At 41.6% G+C, this 18,588-nt stretch overlaps 1 protein-coding gene across 1 annotated transcript; it reads left to right on the forward strand.

Moving 5' to 3' along the window:
* The first annotated feature begins 1,313 nt into the window (after positions 1-1,313).
* lmnb1 (lamin B1) lies at positions 1,314-18,063 on the forward strand. Its single transcript, XM_034709156.1, has 11 exons — positions 1,314-1,878; positions 9,040-9,196; positions 10,479-10,604; positions 10,691-10,861; positions 12,938-13,063; positions 14,500-14,720; positions 14,800-15,028; positions 15,123-15,227; positions 15,515-15,634; positions 15,778-15,882; positions 17,193-18,063. The coding sequence occupies exons 1-11, from the start codon at positions 1,529-1,531 to the stop codon at positions 17,232-17,234; spliced, it is 1,752 nt and encodes a 583-aa protein (XP_034565047.1). The 5' UTR covers positions 1,314-1,528; the 3' UTR covers positions 17,235-18,063.
* Positions 18,064-18,588: the final 525 nt, after the last annotated feature.

Genomic DNA, 18,588 nt, shown 5'->3' on the forward strand with positions numbered 1-18,588 from the left:
TGTTCAGAACCCAGTGAATATTTAAACGTGGTAAACAAAGGATTCACTTGCAGCGGAAGCTGAACTCTTCAGTATTTCGGAGGGCATCCTATCTTGTTTTTTTCATTCTTTCATTGAAAGTCTTTTAAGGAAGGACTTGAGCCCCCCCACTGGAAGAAACGTGTGGTCCAGAAAGCCAGAGGAATAATAGGTCAGCCTTGCCACCTTCTTTCCTCTGACTTTTCTCGTATGCCCTCTGGGCGGCGCTATTATGCACCCCCAAGGAAAACAAATAGATTCTCTAACTCATTTATACCTTCAGCTATCAGCCTGCTAAATGCTGAGAAGTAAACTGGAACCAATTGTGGCTTATGCTAAATTTGGAGTCTCAGGTGTATCTTCTTGATGCATCATTGACATTGTATTTATTGTATTTATTGCTGATCCTGCTGATCTGTTGGCACTGACTTGTGAATATGGTTTTCTATGTTTGTGAATGTTTGTTTTTGTTCGCTAATTATTTAATAATAATAATAAATTGTATACATTTAGATTGTTGCAATAAGGCAGGGTAAACTGTAAACAGAATTGCCCTTCGGGGATCAAATAAGTCGTCTGAACTGAACATAAGTGATCATAAAACATGACCACTTGAATAGTATTAAAGAACATATTTAAAGAAAAATAATGTAACAAATAAAATATGTGCTAATCAACTAAAATTTAATTTTCGTGGAGGTTAAAATCAACATTGTCATAAATTAAACATACAAACTCTATAAAATTGATTGATAATACTAAAATAATAATAAAAATCCAATTTGTTTTTTTCTCCTTGAAATAAAATGTATTTATTTCATTTACCTACAGATTTACTAATATATTTAGACTATCCTGTCTGCTTTGTGTGATGATGAGACAGACATCTCTGACAAACACCGATATAAGCTTTAATTTAATGCACAATATGAAGGCTTTGATACAGCACTGCTGAGCTATAATATTAAATAAATGTTGAGTCAAAGAAATGGGTTTTATGTTTAAATAATCAATAAATATCCTTTGTTTTCTGTCTTATCACTTTAATATGTCCGCATAGAGAAGCTTCCAAACCGGGAAAAATATCTACAATCAAATAATTCAAGCTCAGTCGTTATTTTCAGGATGCGCTTGATGTGAACACCGGGACACCGTGCGGAGTCAGCTGCTGGAATCACTCATGATTGGAATCCACCCCACCCGCTCTGGACACTTCCGGTGTACGTCGGTCACGTTTCGAAGTGCCCCCATAAGTCAAAGTTGAAAGACCGCATCGCGTCGAGCTCTCTGATTGGCTGGTTGGACTAACGTCCATGTTTTAATGAGCCGCCATGTTGGAAGCCAAACCTCTTTCATTCTAAGAAAGAACAGGATCCACTTCCACACAGTTTACGGAAGTGCGGGCTGCTGTTGAGCGGTTAAATCTGAGTCGTTACCCCCGCAGAGGTTCTTCCCGAGCCCGGCCCGTCCCTGGTCTTTCTTTATCCCGGTTTTAGCTCTTTCTTCTGCAATGGCGACCGCGACTCCCACCGGTCCGAGGAGCACGTGTGGCAGCGGCTCCCCGCTCAGCCCGACCCGGATCACCAGGCTGCAGGAGAAACAGCAGCTGCGGAACCTGAACGACCGCCTGGCCGTCTACATTGACAAAGTCCGCAGCTTGGAGTCCGAGAACGAGATCCTCCACGTGAAGATCAGCGAGAAGGAGGACGTGCGGAGCCGAGAGCTGTCCGGACTGCGCGCCCTGTATGAGACGGAGCTGGCGGACGCGCGGAGGAGCCTGGATGAGTCCTCCAAGGAGCGGGCCTGGCTGCAGATCGAGCTGGGGAACATCAGGACCGAGCATGAGCAGCTCCAGCAGAAGTAAGCCTCTCACGTTGATCACACGTCCTGGTCTTAATGCGGACACGAACCCGGCACGCTTCGCTCTCAAACTTTGATTTTCGAGCCATTTTTGCAGCTTTACGCACAACAGGCTGCAGGAGGTTACGTCTATGTGGGGCGTCAATAAACCCAGAGTCATAAAAACAAACTAAAATATAACTTGTATTCAGTTTCTAACTCACTAAATCAACCTGTGTTCAGGAGAAGTTAAAATAACAGTGTTTAGAATGATTGGCAGCTGTTACCCGCCCACCTTTGTCAGTCCAGCTTTAACACAACAATAAAATCTTCTTTATGGATCTAAAGTCATTCAAACTGCTGAATAAGCGAACATTAGTTCAGACTCATGAGTATTTAATTAAGGTCTACCTGGAGAATTAGAAGGTTTAATTAGGCTGAAGGGGACGTGGTGCCTTCAGGGTCTGTCGGTAGATCCTGTTCAGAACAAAAGGCAGACACAGGTGCAGAAATCAACTGGATTCAGTGTTCCACGAAGAAAATGGCAGATTTGATATTATTACTGCTGATATTATTATTATTAATAATCATACATTTTTATTTAAAAGCGCCTTTCTCAGCACTCAAGGACACTTCAGAGGGATAAATACACAACAATAAATAAAATAACATAAAATAAATAAAAACAACAAGCAAAAGTAACACCAAGTTAAAATGAAGCAGTGAAATTATACTGAGAATGCAGCTGAGAACAGATGGATTGGTGTGATATATGATGAGTAGGGCTGCAAAATATTTTAATATTGCTGAAATAACAATACAATTAAGTGCATTAATTTAAAGCGGTTACAAATGTGAGATAATGCATTATTATTATTATTATTAGGCTTTATTTGTAACCCCTAAAATCTCTCTGACTGAGTAAACACATGTTAAACAACAGCTGTTATATCACCAGTTTCATTATTTTCAAAGTGAAAATTTAAAATGTGACACAAAAAAAATCTTATTTTGAATCATAGGTTAAAAAAACACCTCAGTCACTTCATCAAACATTCAGAAAAAATATAAATAGAGTTTTTGATTTTGTCTCCATATGGAAGTTGCGTAATTTTAAAGTCCACCTTGTATTGAATAGAATAAGTCCTTGATGCACTTAAACACGTGTGTGTTTGTGTTTCAGTGTATATGTGACAGGAGTTAACAGCTGCACATCACAGCTGCTGACCTGAAGTGAATGAATGAACAGTGTGGAGCCTCAAACAGCTCATTCAGATATATCTTCACCCTGCATGATGCATGATAACTCAACTGTTTTGGTTTTTAAAATGTGTGACAGGAAAATCTAATGCTTTTGTTTGTAAACAGTAATCAGTGTTGTGTTGAGACGTCAGAGTGGCGCCCACAGCCGAGTGTGTGTTGATGTGTGAAGCCGCAGCGTGGTTTCACCCGCCGCAGTGAACTCCCTTTGAGAGGTGAAAAGAGCGACGCTGAATGAACGTCCCAGAGTCTCTGTGTAAAACTACACACACATGCTGCAGTCAGGTGCTGTGTGTTGTTCAACAGAGTGTGTGTGTGTGTGTGTGTGTGGTCAGCTCTTTGACAGCAGACCACAGGTGGCTGTGACGCCTGTTCGTGTGTCTGGTCTTCACCAGTTGACGCGATGGAGTGTGTGAGGATTGTGACACTCGCTGGTTTGACTTTTCCTGGAGTTTAAATCACAGCTTGATTACACGCTCTGCTCAACGCCTTTTATTTATTCACTAAATGCAGAAGTCAATACTGGAGTTTTTAGTTTGTTAAATCACTTATCTAAGAGTTTAATACTCTGATGCACCAGCCTGCATGTGAGGATCTGCTTATAGAGTTATAAGTTATTTAAATCGAACATACTTCACGATTAAAACACTGAGATGCATTTGGAAAAATAACACGTGTTTGTTGCCTCAGTGTAGTCTTTGTGTTAAAACCTGAATGGCCTGTAGTGACGCAGAGCTGATGACCCCTGCAGAGTTTGCATGCTGCACAGAAACTTCATGATACTAATGTTTACCATCTGATCAGGTCCTGCTCAGTGAGATATAACACCACCATTGTTGATCTTGTAGGATTTGAATGCATCCACAATCCATATTGCAATGCCATATTGCAACAAACTGATCACTCTGATGTCAATCCGTTGCATCATTGAGCCGTGCACTGAGTATGAAAATAGTAGACCTATGTTTGGCTCATTAGCAAACAGCAGCCTGTCTCAGTCTGGTGTCAGGTTACACACGAGGTGCGCTTAAAGATGGTAAACACAAAGCCAGTCTCACTCTGTTTAAAGACATCACACTGGAATTCTTACTAAACTGGATTTATTTATCATGTGTTGGTCAAATTGCACACACAGATTCAATTAGTTGTATTTTTCTCTTTGAGGACTTTGTTTTTAAATCCTAAAATTAGTTTGGTAGTGCCGGTCAGTAAATTGCAAAATAGTCGTAAAAAACACACGAAAAAGAGCGGTGATATTTCAAGATTGTGATTACTTTATGCCATATCGCCCACCCCTAGAATAAAGCATTTCAAACCAGCTTGTTAAAGCAGCTGTTGGTAACAACCATAGACTGTATAAATAATGGACGTAGTATCCGTGACGTCACCCGTCTGTTCCTGAGCGCTGTTTCGAAGAAAATTGACGGCGGCAGCCATATTGGAAATGCGGAACTCAACCAGGCAGAGTGTGACGTAAAGGGGCGGAGTTTGAGACTCCTAGCCAACCGCTATGTGTTCCCGTCCGGGAGTCCAGTCAGTCATGTCCTTATTTGGACAAAAACTCGTAATCTTAATATCTTCTGAACCGTCGAGTTAGGAAAAAAAATTCACCTCCGATACAGTGTGTGCCGATAAAGGAATTAGCTAAGTAGAGCCAAGCCGTTTTTTGAAACAGGCTGTTAACATGTTTATTAATGCTGTAAAGATCGTCTTTTTTGAATTGGTGTGTATGTGGGTTCCGGTGTTTCTGCAGCCAGCCTCAAGCAGATTCTCGATGAAGTGCAATTTATAACACTTCCACATGGGCTTCATAGTTTGAGACCAGAAGTTGCCGCTTGGTAAGAACGGGGTAAAAAACTGAACTTTTTTTCTGCTTTGTTTAGAGAAAGTCATAATACCCATCGGCATTCATCAGTAATTGAAGTATTTTGAGATTATTACGAAAACTCTGTTTTCCATTGCTTATGTATTGAGCAATGTTATAACTCCCCTCGTTCCCGTTATCACAGACCAATCAGAACTACTCTCTGACCATCCGTCCTGATTGGTTGCGAGTCCAACACTACTTCCTCAATGAGCGTGCACAAGAAGTTCCCAAAGAAGTTTGTAGTAACATTAGCGATGGGGCGCTTGGTGGCCTAGCGGTCTAAGCGTCCCACATATAGAGGCTACAGTCCTCGTGAGTTCGCCGGTTCGACTCCCGGCCGGTCGACCATTCACTGCATGTCTTCCCCCGCTCTCTACTCCCCACATTTCCTGTCTCTCTTCAGCTGTAAAAAAACAAAAAAAAAACCCAAAAAACAATAGCGGACAGCCTCGACACAAACTTCCAATTCCTCCTTTTGGCCAAGACTGCTTACAGAAGGATGAACATGGCGAAGATACCAAAGATGCGTGCTGAGAAGCAGGTTTACAAGAAGGAGGTGGACAAAGCAAGAAACAAGACGCGTGTTCTCATCGGTGTTACGTTTGAACGGTGGCGGGCCCTAAAAAGAGAGGGGAGGGGTCGTGTTAACATTCAAAGTCTCTGCCTGAACCGATGTTTTCTCCGAGATTACCAACAGCAGCGTTAAATAATATAAAACTGCAGATAACACTCGACTCATGTCTTTATTACAGAATGTTAAACCTGCAGAGACTTCTCATATGAACACAGGATCATTAACCACTCGCTCTTCAGAGGCCGGGCGTCATAATTACTTCAGTGTGTGTCTTCTGTCTGATTGAAGTCTTGAGTCTGGCGTTAAAGAGGCCCTCAGTTTACAGATACCTCACACAGCAGGCTTTACTTTAACTCTCTGTGTGTGTTTGTGGGTGAAGCTTGTGTTTCATTAGAGCTGGACTCTCAGTCAGACTCAGACCTCAGCGGTGAGGATTCAGTCTTTAGTATCTGTGGTATTCTGTGAGCTGTTTTCGGCCCCTCAGAGACCGGGTCGGTCGTTTCCCGCCCGCTTGATGTTTCTCAGTAAAATGTGAGAAAGCAGACATACCTCAGTGCATTCCTCTCATTCTTACCCGCCTGTCGTTACCCAGAGGCCGTCCCAGCCGAGCTCCAATAACAGACTCATTTATACTCACATACCCTCTGAAACAGTCTCCCTGTTGACTCAGTTAACCCCGCACAGAGCTGGGAAGTGGAAGTCCAGCATGTTTTGTCAAAGTGGAAATATGTCCCTCTGTTCTGTATTTGTCAGATTGTTTTCAAACCAAAGAAGTAAAGAGCGTTTATTTTTTACTTTTGACTGCCACTTGATCCTGTTACTGCAAACTGGACTAACAAGAAACCGCTTCACTCCGTATCGCCTTAGACAGACAGACGAGTCTCAAGTTATCAGTCCGGCTGTCGAAATGTTCAACACTAGTTCTTTATAATATTACTATACCTGTTATTTAAACATTCAGGAGTATCTCATGGCTCCAAAGACTCTGAAATAAAAACAGATCCACTTTCTTATTTCCGATCAGAAGCTGGCTCGAGCGAATGAAAGTGAGAGAGCGAGTAGAGATGATAGATCGACAAAGAGATTGAGAGAGAGTGAGAGAGAGAGTGAGAGAGAGAGAGAGAGAGAGAGAGAGTGAGAGAGAGTGAGAGAGTGAGAGAGTGAGAGTGAGAGAGAGTGAGAGAGAGTGAGAGAGAGAGAGAGAGAGAGATCAGAACTATGAGGAGTTATTTGATTTGTTAGTTGATCGTTTCACAGCAGTTACGGCCAAATTCCATCAGATCCGTCTCAGCACCGGATCTGATAGGTTTCTATTCTAGTCAATGTGTTAACTTCCACTGGAAGTTCCACTTCCGCCATATTGCGTTCCGGCAGGTCGGAGGAGCTCCGGATCAGATACACAAGACTTCTATTTTTGCGGAATGCCGGAGCACGACGCATCAATCTCAACAGAGCAGATGGAGCGGGACAGGAAGTCAGGCACCAAAACAAAATGAAAACATCCGGTTAATTTTCAGAATAAAACACTCTGTGTTATCACCAGATCGTATTTCACTTTACTACAACAACAAACCGTCATGATGAGTGGAGCCAGGCCTGGAGTCAACAGGTCAGAGGTTTTCAGAGGACCAGAAAGACAACATGGATGAAGAGAGGAGGAGAATCCTTGATTCAGTAATTACCTCGGGAAAACCTCGGTCACATGACTCCATCTGTCCGGAGGTCCTGCTCCGTGCTGGGTTCTTAAAATGCAACCGGTGGCTGTTGACGGACGAGAGACCACGGAGCCGGACCGGACACGTATCTGGTGGAAGTCCCAGGTTACGCTCCTAAAGAGCTCTTAAACACGCCCACACCTCGGCACAAATGTGGAGGAATGGTGTGCTTGGAGCTGAAGTCGCTGCCTGGTGTGTGTTTCTGCTCCGCCCTCCGTCACAGCCACTGCACCGCTGACTCTCCTCATTCATAGGTCAGATAATAATGATGTTTTAAGGTCCTTTCAGCATCTCTTAAAGACACACATTATGTTTGTGACAGAGAGCAGAACAGAAAGACAGCAGCCGACCTGCGTAGTGTTGACACGGAGCTCCACTGCCCACCGAAACTTTAAAACGACCAAATTAGTGAGAAACTTAGGAGATATTTGACTTTGGTTAAACATCGTTTTTTAGGAGAATCTTCTATATTTAGACTCTCATCAGTTTGCTAAACGTTGACCTGTCATCAGTAACTTCTTTGTAGCGGTCTGTGTGCAGGCTAGAAATCAAAAATAACAAAATTAACCCTTTTTGGCGCTCAGGAAATCATATTGATACTGTGGTATTTAAACACGTCTCAATATTGTTTTATTTTTACCAGCATCCTATCAAAGTCCAAATATCTGATATCGTGACACCTTACCTATCAGTATGTGTTTTAATAACACATGTTATAAAGGTTATGCATCGTGTACCATGTTAGATTACAGAGACTGGAGCGTGGTGAAGAAGTCCTGCAGATGCAGAGGAGATTGAGTTGAAGAAAAAGCAGCAGCAGGTGGTTGTATCAAAGGTTTGCATCCATGCCAAACATTGATCTTTGAGTTTATTAATTAAAACAGCAATTTGTTTTTTTGGGGAATTTTTCCTTTTTAATAGATGAGAAAAGAAACGTAGAGATGCAGCGAAGAGTCGGGGCCGGGAGTCAAACCACTGGCTGCCTCAACGAGGACTGTAGCCCCTGTACATGGGGCGCACCTAAACTAACTGACCAACCGGCACCATTAACAGCATTTCTTTAAACAAACAAATAAAAGTATTTTTGCACTGAAACGAGAAGTGATAGTTGTTATATTTAAGTGAGCGGTGCGTTGGTTAAAACACAAACAGCTGAAAGTTTCACCCTGGTGTTTTCCTCTCAGCCCTCTGCTCTAATTTCACCGCAGGTCGGGGCGAGCCGACGTGAGAACGCAGCAAGAAATATTTGTTGAATTCCAGCTCGAGTGAACGAGCAGAGGTGATGACCTTTACATCATATGACCGGTCAGAGTGAAGACGTGTGTGTGTGTGTGTGTAACAGGATGAATGAAACCACGTGAGGGTGAAGATAGAGCACCTTTACTCTCGGCTGAGTTGGACTCTGTAGACTCTGATATGAACTTGATCAGGTGACTCACTTTATGGCTTTTATACCATCAGTCGGCTTGATTATAAACTTTGATCCCATTAAAGTAACTGAAGGAAAACATGCAGGATGTTCTTCTTCTGTGGTCAGAAATAACTGATTTCTACAAAACCGGACGTTCCCCCTCCCGTCATACGTTCATCAAAACGTCTTCATCATTAAAGATCTCCTCCTCTATCCACCTGTCAGTCCACCAGGATCCCTCTGTCACAGTCCTTTAACATAACCCTGAGCACCAACATGCTACTGCTGGTGACATTTACATTCTCACACCACTCATCCCTCTCTCCCTCCCTCCCTTTCCTTTTCTCTCTCTCAGCTACAACAAGAAGGACTCAGAGGCGGCGGGCTCTCAGGCCCGACTGAAGGACCTGGATGCTCAGCTGAACTCTAAGGAGGGGATGTTGGCCACGGCACTGTCTGAGAAGAGGAGCCTGGAGGCCACGCTGGCCGACCTGCAGGAGCAGCTGCAGGAGGTAAACACCTGAAGCTCTTCACCTCCTTTAACGTGTCTGAGTGAGGCCGACCGAGACGAGGAGGCATTTCCTGTTTGAGTCACATGGTCTCTGCAAAGCCCTGCCCCCCTTTTGGGAGCGTAGCTGCAGGTCCTTTACTCCCATAACAGAAATTAAGTTAACAAAGATGGCATACTCTGTTGCTTCGTCATCAGAAATTAATGTCATGGTTTATTTTTTACATGAAACTTTTTGATCAATTTTTAGCAAACAAGACATTTTTTAGACGAGAAATTTACTGAGTTTTTGGTCTCAGAAATACACTCGTGATATATATATATATATATCTGTTTAATCGTATTTGGCTCTGCAGAGCTGTTGAAGCTGTTTTTCCATCAGATTAACACATTTAAAATTAATCAAACATAAAATCCAAATTACAAGTTCTACATTGTGTTAATTTGTTTAAATGCCTTAAATACTATTTTGACTACAAAAAATCACACAAAGCAACAATATTTGTTAGCTTTTATTCATGTAGTACCAAACTAAAATGATCTTAGACATTTAACACAAAGAACAAGTCTACACCATAAAGTTTTCCCCTTAATTTTAAAAAGATTTAAGCTTTACAAACACAAATTAAGTTTTAAATCATGTTTCTTTGCTTATAAATACCTTAAATTCTATTTTTGACAACAAAAATTACACAAAATGAAATTTTTTTATTAGTTTTTAATTCATTTAGTGCCAAACTAAAATTATCTTAGACTTTTTACTCAAACAGCATGTCTACATTGTACTAATTTTACCTGAATTTGAAAGAAAATGAAGCATTAAAATCGTAAATGTAGAGTTTAAACTCATGTTTCTTTGCTTGAAAATGTTGATATTGTTGATTTATTTCAAATAAAAAAAAAACAAAACACACAAAACAAGAAGAGTTTATCTTTTTTAATCATTACAACAGAGTTTTCAGTAACATAATATTAAATATAATGAATAAAATAACAAAAACTGAAGTTATCTCTCGCACCTGAGGTAAAGAGCAGGACCATACTCACTGAAATAAAGTCTAATATAGGAATGTAGATCAGGAGCATCATCTTTGTTGTGATCATACTTTAACATGTAGAGATAATTAATATAAAAAATTATATTTATGAGATTTTGTTTGCTTTAAATCCAGTTTAATGTTATTTGTAAGTGTTTGTAAAGCTTTTTGTCTGATTTTCTTTCAAAGTTCTTCTCGACGTTAACCTCACACAAAGGTCTTATTTGTAATCATGTCACGTGTTCACAGCTGGACACAGGTCTGACTCAGGCGAAGAAGCTCCTGGCCGACGAGATGCTGATGAGAGTCGATCTGGAGAACCGCTGCCAGAGTCTGACCGAGGAGATGGACTTCCGTAAGAACGTGCACGACGAGGTGAGGAGACAAATCTTTAGTCTGCATCATGTTACTCGACATGTCACCTGAGGAGTTCAGTCTGACGAGGTGTGTCTGCGCTGCAGGAGGTGAAGGAGGCCCGGCACCGGTACGAGTCCCGGCTGGTGGAGGTGGACTCTGGACGGAAAGAGGAGTACGAGTTCAAACTGACTCAGGCTCTGACCGACATGAGGGCGCAGAACGAGGAGCAGATCATGATCTACAAGGACAACATGGCGAGCACCTACGTTACCAAGGTACGCACAGGCACGCGCACAGGCAGGCACGCGCACGCGCACAGGCACGCGCACAGGCACATGTCTTCTTTCACAGCTGTGGGATGAAAGTGTAACTCATGAATCTTCACCTTAAGATGGAGCATGTAGTCAGACAGTTCAGTCCCTCCAGGAAGTTGCAATTTCGTGATTGCTTCTATGAACGCAAATTCAACCAATCAGTGTGATTTTTGCGCAGCCTTGCATTTTTATACAATCACCGCAACTTTCCCGAAAATTTGACCAATTACCTTAATCTCAGCCCCTGTACGTCATCGGTTTCATTATCAATTTGACTTCCTTGGAACATAAAAGTAGGTCCTCACTTGAGCGGCACTTTTCAACAGCAGAACACGCACAGAGAACGGGTCAAAAGCAGGGACCGCAGACAATGACAACGTTGTTATTTATAGATACTAGAGTTATTATCTGAGGGGCTCAGTGTTCACTTGGTCTCTACCTGCAGCAGGTGTGCTTTATGAACCAGCTCTCCTCACCTCCATGCATCTGTCTCACCTTCATTGATGATTTTTACCCAAGGTGTGCGTTAGTGACAAAGAACCAACCGGGGGACGTCTGTTTAATATTTGAGGTTTCACGTTGTTGCCGCCATTACCGTAAAAAGCTCTGCGTCTACAGCTGGATTTAATCCAGTTTGGTGAAACATCAGACACATTTAGTAAGTTTTGATCAACTCCTTTTCATCAAAGATGCAGATTCATTTCAGAGTGCCGTGAACTGACTATCTGTCAAGTGCGCCTGTCACTGCAGGTACATTCAGGGACCGTCGTAAATATGCAATACAAACCTTTCATGGCAATTTTCTGTGAATCAAGAGAATCCAAATACAGTCAGTGGCCACATCAATAATGTTTTCTAAAAACAACTGTAATTTAGCATATTTACTAGCCCCTGAGATGTTATTTTTCAAAGAGCTGTCGCAAAAACAGGCTTTTTGGGCCGCAACAATCACAAAAAATCCCCCAAATCCTGGATGGACTGGACAGAAGACCCTCACCTGATACACAGCATTTAAATCTGACAGCCTGAATATTTATTTTCTGCTATAAAACTCTAAATTATAATAATTTAGACACCAAAATAAGTATATTTTTCTGTGTTTAGATGCAACTGTGCAGCATTTAAGGACATTCTCCTGCAGAACACGTCCTTACTGCCTGTAGAATAATAATTACAACTATTTATTTCATGTATAACATTTTTACAAACCTTTACATTTTTATTCTTTTTTATTTTTCTATTTAAATTTTACTGTATTAATTAAAAATATATATTATTCTTGTACTACTCCTGCTTCATTTTGTCTTAAAATAATAGTCTGTTGTTGTAGTACCCAGCTGCTGCCACTAGAGGTCAGTCTGAGCTGCTGCTGTAGCAGAGAGACCCTGCTCAGAGTCTGCATGCGTGTTTGTTATTTTTCTCTCCTCTCTGATGTTTGTTGTTTTTCTGTCACTCTGAAGTCAGAGTGAACAACTTTATTGTCAATAAACTTATCTACCTTTATCATTACGTGATGTACGAGACCGGAGATGCAGCAAAAGGCGTGACATGTCCATTTATAATCTTTGTACTGAGGATTCTTCTTCTTCAGGTCGATTAAAGCGTCACACTGTACATGTTGTTGTGTGTGTTTCATGTGCGGCTCTGTTTCCACCTGCAGGCTGCATTGTGAGCTTGTGGTTTGTGTGCAGAGTAAGAGGTTGTGAGGAGGTCAAACCGCCTGCAGGATGACACAATATACACGACACAGAGAATGCATTGAAACACGCAGATTCTCTCTGCAGCGTGTTCACCGCTCAGATTAAATCCTCTTCTTTCAGAGTCAGTGAGAAACAACAGAAGCTTCACTCACGTCACAAATAAGTGAGACTGTAAATGTGTAAGAAACCAGAGTACTAACCTCTCTGCTCGAGTTCCTGTGTTTGTCCGGAAGTGCAGCCACAACTCGGTTCCTCTTTCTCTCCGTGGTGATGATGATGATGAGGAGGAAACGTGTGTAGATGATTCTCTGAAAGCTTGATCTCTGATCATCCACAGCTGGAGGATCTTCATCGTCTGTCCGAGATGAACGGAGCTTCAGCCAGCATGGCCCGAGAGGAGCTGAGGGAGTCCTCGCTGAGGATCGAGAGTCTGACTGCACAGCTCTCCGGACTGCAGAAGGAGGTGAGAAATTTTATCTTTATTATGAGACTCCTCTTGTTCCACTTCTTCACTTTACTTTTCATCATTCAATAAAAGTGAAAACTTAAACTTTAAACTTCATATTTTTGCAGCTCAGCACATTTAGTGCTCGCTCTCTGTCTTTAAATCCGTTAATCTGAGATTACACTGAGCATCCTCCATGTTTAGAGCTGTCTGATGTTTCTGGTTTTATTTGAGGTTTTCGAGACTTCTAGAAACACCTCAGTCCCTGTTTCGTGTTTGAAACTCTGTGGTTGTTTGAGCAGAAACGAAGACCCCTAGAAAGATAACAAAGACGCCCAAACTCAATCGTTTATTTCTGATTAATCTTTTCCTATTTAATTATTATTTATTAATTATTATTATTATTTATTTATTATTATTTATTAATTATTTTATTTATTATATATTTTTTTCTTATTTTATTAATTTATGTAATTATGTTTATTTTATTATGTTTATTTTATTTAATGTGTTATTTTTCATTTTAATGTGTTATGTTAATTATTATTAAAAAATGTTTTATTATATTGATGATTATTATTAGATTATTTAATTCAATATATAAGTTATTTTATTTTTTGTTAGTATTGTTATAATTTTTTTCCCCATATTATTATTGTTATAAGTATAATTCATTTTCTGTATTTTTATTTGCGGATTTTGTATTTTTCATTGTTAATTTTCTTATTTTAATTTGTATTATAATTTATTTATTATTATTTGATTTATTTATTCAATTATGATTCTTTTATTTTGTGTAATGTTTAATTATTATTATTTTTTTAAATTCTTAATTTATTAGTGATCATTATTAGTTTATTTTATGTTATATTTTAGTTATTATTTTATTGTTTGTGTTAGTATTTTTATTGTCATATTTATTATTATGTTATTTTTATCATTATTATTATTTTAAGTTTATTTCATTTTCTTATTTATTATTTTTAAGTGTATTTTTGTGTTGGTTTTTATTGTTTTAATTTTTCACTTTATTTTGTATTGTTGTGGTTGTTATTATTGTTATTATTATTATTATCATTATTATTATTACTGTAGCCTTTAAATCCTTACTGTCTAATAGCAAACCGTGTGGATGATGGAGTCAGCGTTGTAGAAGCAGCTCCAGGTAAACTTCTGTCTCTGGATTTAACTTCACATTCTCAGAGGAACGACAGACGGAGAAGATGCAGAAAAACTGACACTGCCAAAACATCACGCTCAGTAAACTCAGGAAGAGGAAATCAAAGCCTTTCAGATCATTAAAGTATGTGCTCTCTCTCTCTCTCTCTCTCTCTCTCTCTCTCTCTCTCTCTCTGTCTGTCTGTCTGTCTGTCTGTCTGTCTGTCTGTCTGTCTGTCTGTCTGTCTGTCTCTCTCTCTCTCTCTCTCTGTGTCTCTCTCTGTGTTTACCTTCAGACTCGTGGATGGCGTGATCGTATATCGGAGCTGGAGACGGCGCTCTCTCAGGAGAAAGATGCGAGCCGCAGGATGCTGATGGAGAAGGACCGCGAGGTGGCCGAGATCCGGGCCAAGATGCAGGAGCAGCTCAACGAGTACGAGCAGCTGTTGGACGTCAAACTGGCCCTGGATATGGAGATCAACGCATACAGGAAGCTCCTTGAGAGTGAGGAGGAGAGGTGAGAACCAAAGGGTGAGATTTACACTTCACCTTGTTCCCTGGATCAAAGCTGACGTGCGTCTGTCTTCCTTCCTCAGGCTGCTGCTCTCTCCCAGCCCGTCCTCCCGCGTCACCGTGTCCCGAGCCTCGTCCAGCAGCCGCAGTGTGCGCACCGCTAAGGGGAAGAGGAAGCGCGTGGACGTGGAGGAGCAAGAGGCCAGCAGCTCCGTGTCCATCTCTCACTCCGCCTCGGCCACGGGGACCGTCCTCATCGACGAGATCGACACGGACGGAAAGTTCATCGCTCTGCAGAACAGCGGAGACGAGGTGAGATACTGGAGACCGCCACACTGAGTTTAGAAAAAACTGAACATGTGTTTGTGTGTTTTAATGTGTGTATGTTTTAATGTGTGTGATTTAGGACCAGGCCATGGTGGGATACGAGATGGTTAAGACGATCGGAGACGTTGAGGCCACCTACAAGTTCACTCCTAAATACGTGCTGAAGGCCGGACAGAAAGTCACGGTGAGAGCTTTAAACACAACGGAAACAACGCCATGACATCAGGTCTGAAACCACGCCACAGCTGACTCATCTCTCTCTCTCTCTCTCTCTCTCTCTCTCTCTCTCTCTCGTCCTCTCTCTCTCTCTCTCTCTCTCTCTCTCTCTCTCTCTCTCTCTCTCTCTCTCTCTCTCTCTCTCGTCCTCTCTCTCTCTCTCTCTCTCTCTCTCTCTCTCTCTCTCTCTCTCTCTCTCTCTCTCTCCCTCCCTCTCTCTCTCTCTCCCTCTCTCTCTCGTCCTGTCGGGTGCAGGTTTGGGCCTCTGATGCAGGCGTGAGCTCTAAACCTCCATCAGACCTGGTGTGGAAGAGCCAGAGCTCCTGGAGCTCCGGAGAGGACGTCCATGTGGTGCTCATCAACCCTCAGGGAGAGGTCAGAGCAAACACACACACACGAACGCTCGCTCCACACACACACACACACACCATCTAGGACTTTACAGTATTTCTTCTTGTTGATTTTGGATGATGACATCGTATGTATGTGTGTGTGTGTTTTTTGTGTGTGTGTTTCAGGAAGTGGCAAAGAGAACCACCACGTACACGACCTCAGTCGAGGAGCAGGAAGAAGACGATGATGATGAAATCGAAGCTTCTGAGGAAGAGCTCCTCCAGCAGCAGGTGAGACAAACTGACGCAGCTCAGCACTGAAGCGAAGCTTTCACACGTAGCCTGACGATCACCCTTCTTAACAGAAATGGAACCACAAGCTTGTCACTTCCTGCGATTACAACATTTCCCGTCTCGCCGCCTGCACAGACTCAGCAACTGTTCGTTCTTCTCCTCTTTTTTATTCAGCAGAAACTGTTGATCTGACGAGTGTAGAAATCACACTGCTGATTAATGTGCAGCTGAGTGTTGCAGAGCGGCACAGAGACCGCAATGCATGAAGGCATAGAGTTGCAGCGAAAGTATATTTTCTCCTGCATGTTCGTGTGACTCTGTATTCATTGCAAAAAAAAAAGGTGACGCATGCTTTGTGAAAAAACTCACACTCAAAGATCTGTGAGCTGTTAAAGCTTCACAGCTTCATTTCAAGGCTGCCTGCTTTGCCCGTCCACCAATCAGAGGCCAGGGTTGACTCCAGGCTGCACTGGCTGCAAGAATAATAGAGCAAAGGTGAGAAAAAAAAAAAAATAGATAAATAAAATCAGAATAAAGATTTAAAGGTTTGTATTATTTTTCACACATGGTATAAATAGTTGTAATGATTATTCAACAGCAAGGAAATGTTAGGAAGAAGCACTGAACTGCTACAGAGCTCAGTCTGAACCAAGCGGCAAGTGCAGAAGTGTTAAAAACTGCAATTCATCGAGGATCCGTTTGAGGCTGGCTGCAGAAACACCGGAAACCACATAGACACAAATTCAAAGAGCCGATTGATTTTTTTTCTAACACATTAATTTCTATGATTTTGAGAGTACGAGTCTTCCAATGAGAGGCACAGCTGACTTGATCGACAGGCGGGAACACTGTAGCTGTTGGCTAGGAGGCTTAAAGCCTTTACGTCACAATCGCTCAACAGCAGGAATATGGCTGCCAGCGACGATTGGCCTCAAAACAGTGCTTCAGAAACAGATGGGTGACATCACGGATACTTCGTCCATTATTTATACAGTCTATGGTTGAGTTCCGCATTTCCTATATGGCTGCCGCCTCCGATTGTCTTCAAAACAGCGCTCAGGAACAGATGGTTGACGTCATGGATACTACATCCATTATTTATACAGTCTATGGTCTGAACACAAAGATCATCCAAAACTATCTCACAAATAAACAACCTTGTGGATAAATCTCCGATGCCCCCGCCCTCCTCCGACCCTCTCGCCACCTTCAGCTCCCGTCTGAGTCTGATGAGTGACTTCGTGACGTTACAGACGAGCAGAGAGATGTCCCTGTGAGCATCACTTTAAAGGTCTGTTTGTTTGCAGGGAGATCCTCGCACCGCCAAGAGAGGCTGCCCCATCATGTGATCCATCACTACCAACCAGCCTCCTCCTCTTCCTCCTCCTCTTCCTCCTCTGAGCCCAGCCAGTCTGCTGCCAACTGTAATACTAGAACTATTTTTCTATCTTTTGTAGTATTTCAATAAAATTTATGAATTTTATTTGTTTCTTAATTTCACTGAGAAGTAAAAACCAGCTCTGGTAGACGAACCAAAAGGACTCCACAGTTTGTAGACTTTGTTTTGAAACTGTCGGCTAAACTCAGACGGGCCGTGTGATTTTTTTTTTTTTTTAATATATTTTAATTTTGTTATTATGTTGTATATTTTATCTTATTTTATTATTGATGGTTTATTTTAGGCCTTTAAAGACGATCCACACACATCAGTGATCAGCGTCATCAGTTTCCATAAAAACTAAGATTGTAAAAAACAAACACTAAATTCAGCAGGGACAGATCCGACGTCAGAAACTCTCCAGTTTGGATCTGAATGGGACAAACGGTCAGAATGACGAGAATCTCTGAGATCTGCTCGTGTCTTTAAGAAGAACCTGAAATGATTGTTCAATTGTATTCAGAGTCGGATGTTTGTGAAGGTCTGAGTGCAGACGCTCTGGAGCGACTTCCTGCTCCTTTAAATAAAAACTGTGCCCGAATAACGACAGATGAACTCTGAGCTCTTCACGGCAGCAGACTCTGACTCTGAATACGTGTTGCACCACTAACTAAAGTGTTGATTGTATTCTTAACTTTTTGCTATTTGAACTGTTTGAAGTAAGTTTTGTGTTGGTGTGTTACTTCGCATGCTCTGACTGTAGACTTTGTAGATGAATGATTAAACGTTGTTTTCTTGTACCTGAGTCTTTTTCTTCATTCCAGCTTCACGAAGAGACGAAACTAAAATAAAAACAGTAAAATGAGAATATCATGGAAAAAGTTTTTTCTATTTTTGTTATCAAAATCTTTTATTATGGAATTATTTAATGTCACTATTTAATTTACTTAATTTTTTTTCTAATTGTTTTTTGTAAATCCCTTTATGACCTCTGTTCTGGAAATGTGCTTTATAAATGAACGTATCATTATTTATTAGCCCTTTTCCACGACACAGTTCCAGCCCTACTCTACTCGACTCGGTTTGGGTACCTTCTCCACCAGCCCGAGTACCGACTCACGGTGGGCGGGGTCGTCATAACACAGTTGCGCGAAACCGTGTTCACGTCGTTTTGAACGCGACACAAACAACAATCACAAACAATGGAGGACATGGAGGCCTTTTTTGTCGCAGGCCGAGTGAGAGAGGAAAGCAAAAGAAGAGCAAAAGAGTACTGATGTTTTTTAAAAATGGGTTTGATTCCTGTGTTGGGCGCGATTGGGCGT

Source organism: Notolabrus celidotus, chromosome 19, assembly GCF_009762535.1.
Source record: "Notolabrus celidotus isolate fNotCel1 chromosome 19, fNotCel1.pri, whole genome shotgun sequence".
In the NCBI taxonomy this organism is placed as follows: Eukaryota; Metazoa; Chordata; class Actinopteri; order Labriformes; family Labridae; genus Notolabrus; species Notolabrus celidotus.

Coding starts and splice junctions, on each gene's coding strand:
- lmnb1 (XM_034709156.1), top strand. CDS start 1,529: ATGGCGACCGCGACTCCCACCGGTCCGAGGAGCACGTGTGGCAGCGGC. Junction 1,879..9,039: donor CATGAGCAGCTCCAGCAGAA/GTAAGCCTCTCA, acceptor TCTCTCTCTCAG/CTACAACAAGAAGGACTCAG. Junction 10,605..10,690: donor GTAAGAACGTGCACGACGAG/GTGAGGAGACAA, acceptor TCTGCGCTGCAG/GAGGTGAAGGAGGCCCGGCA.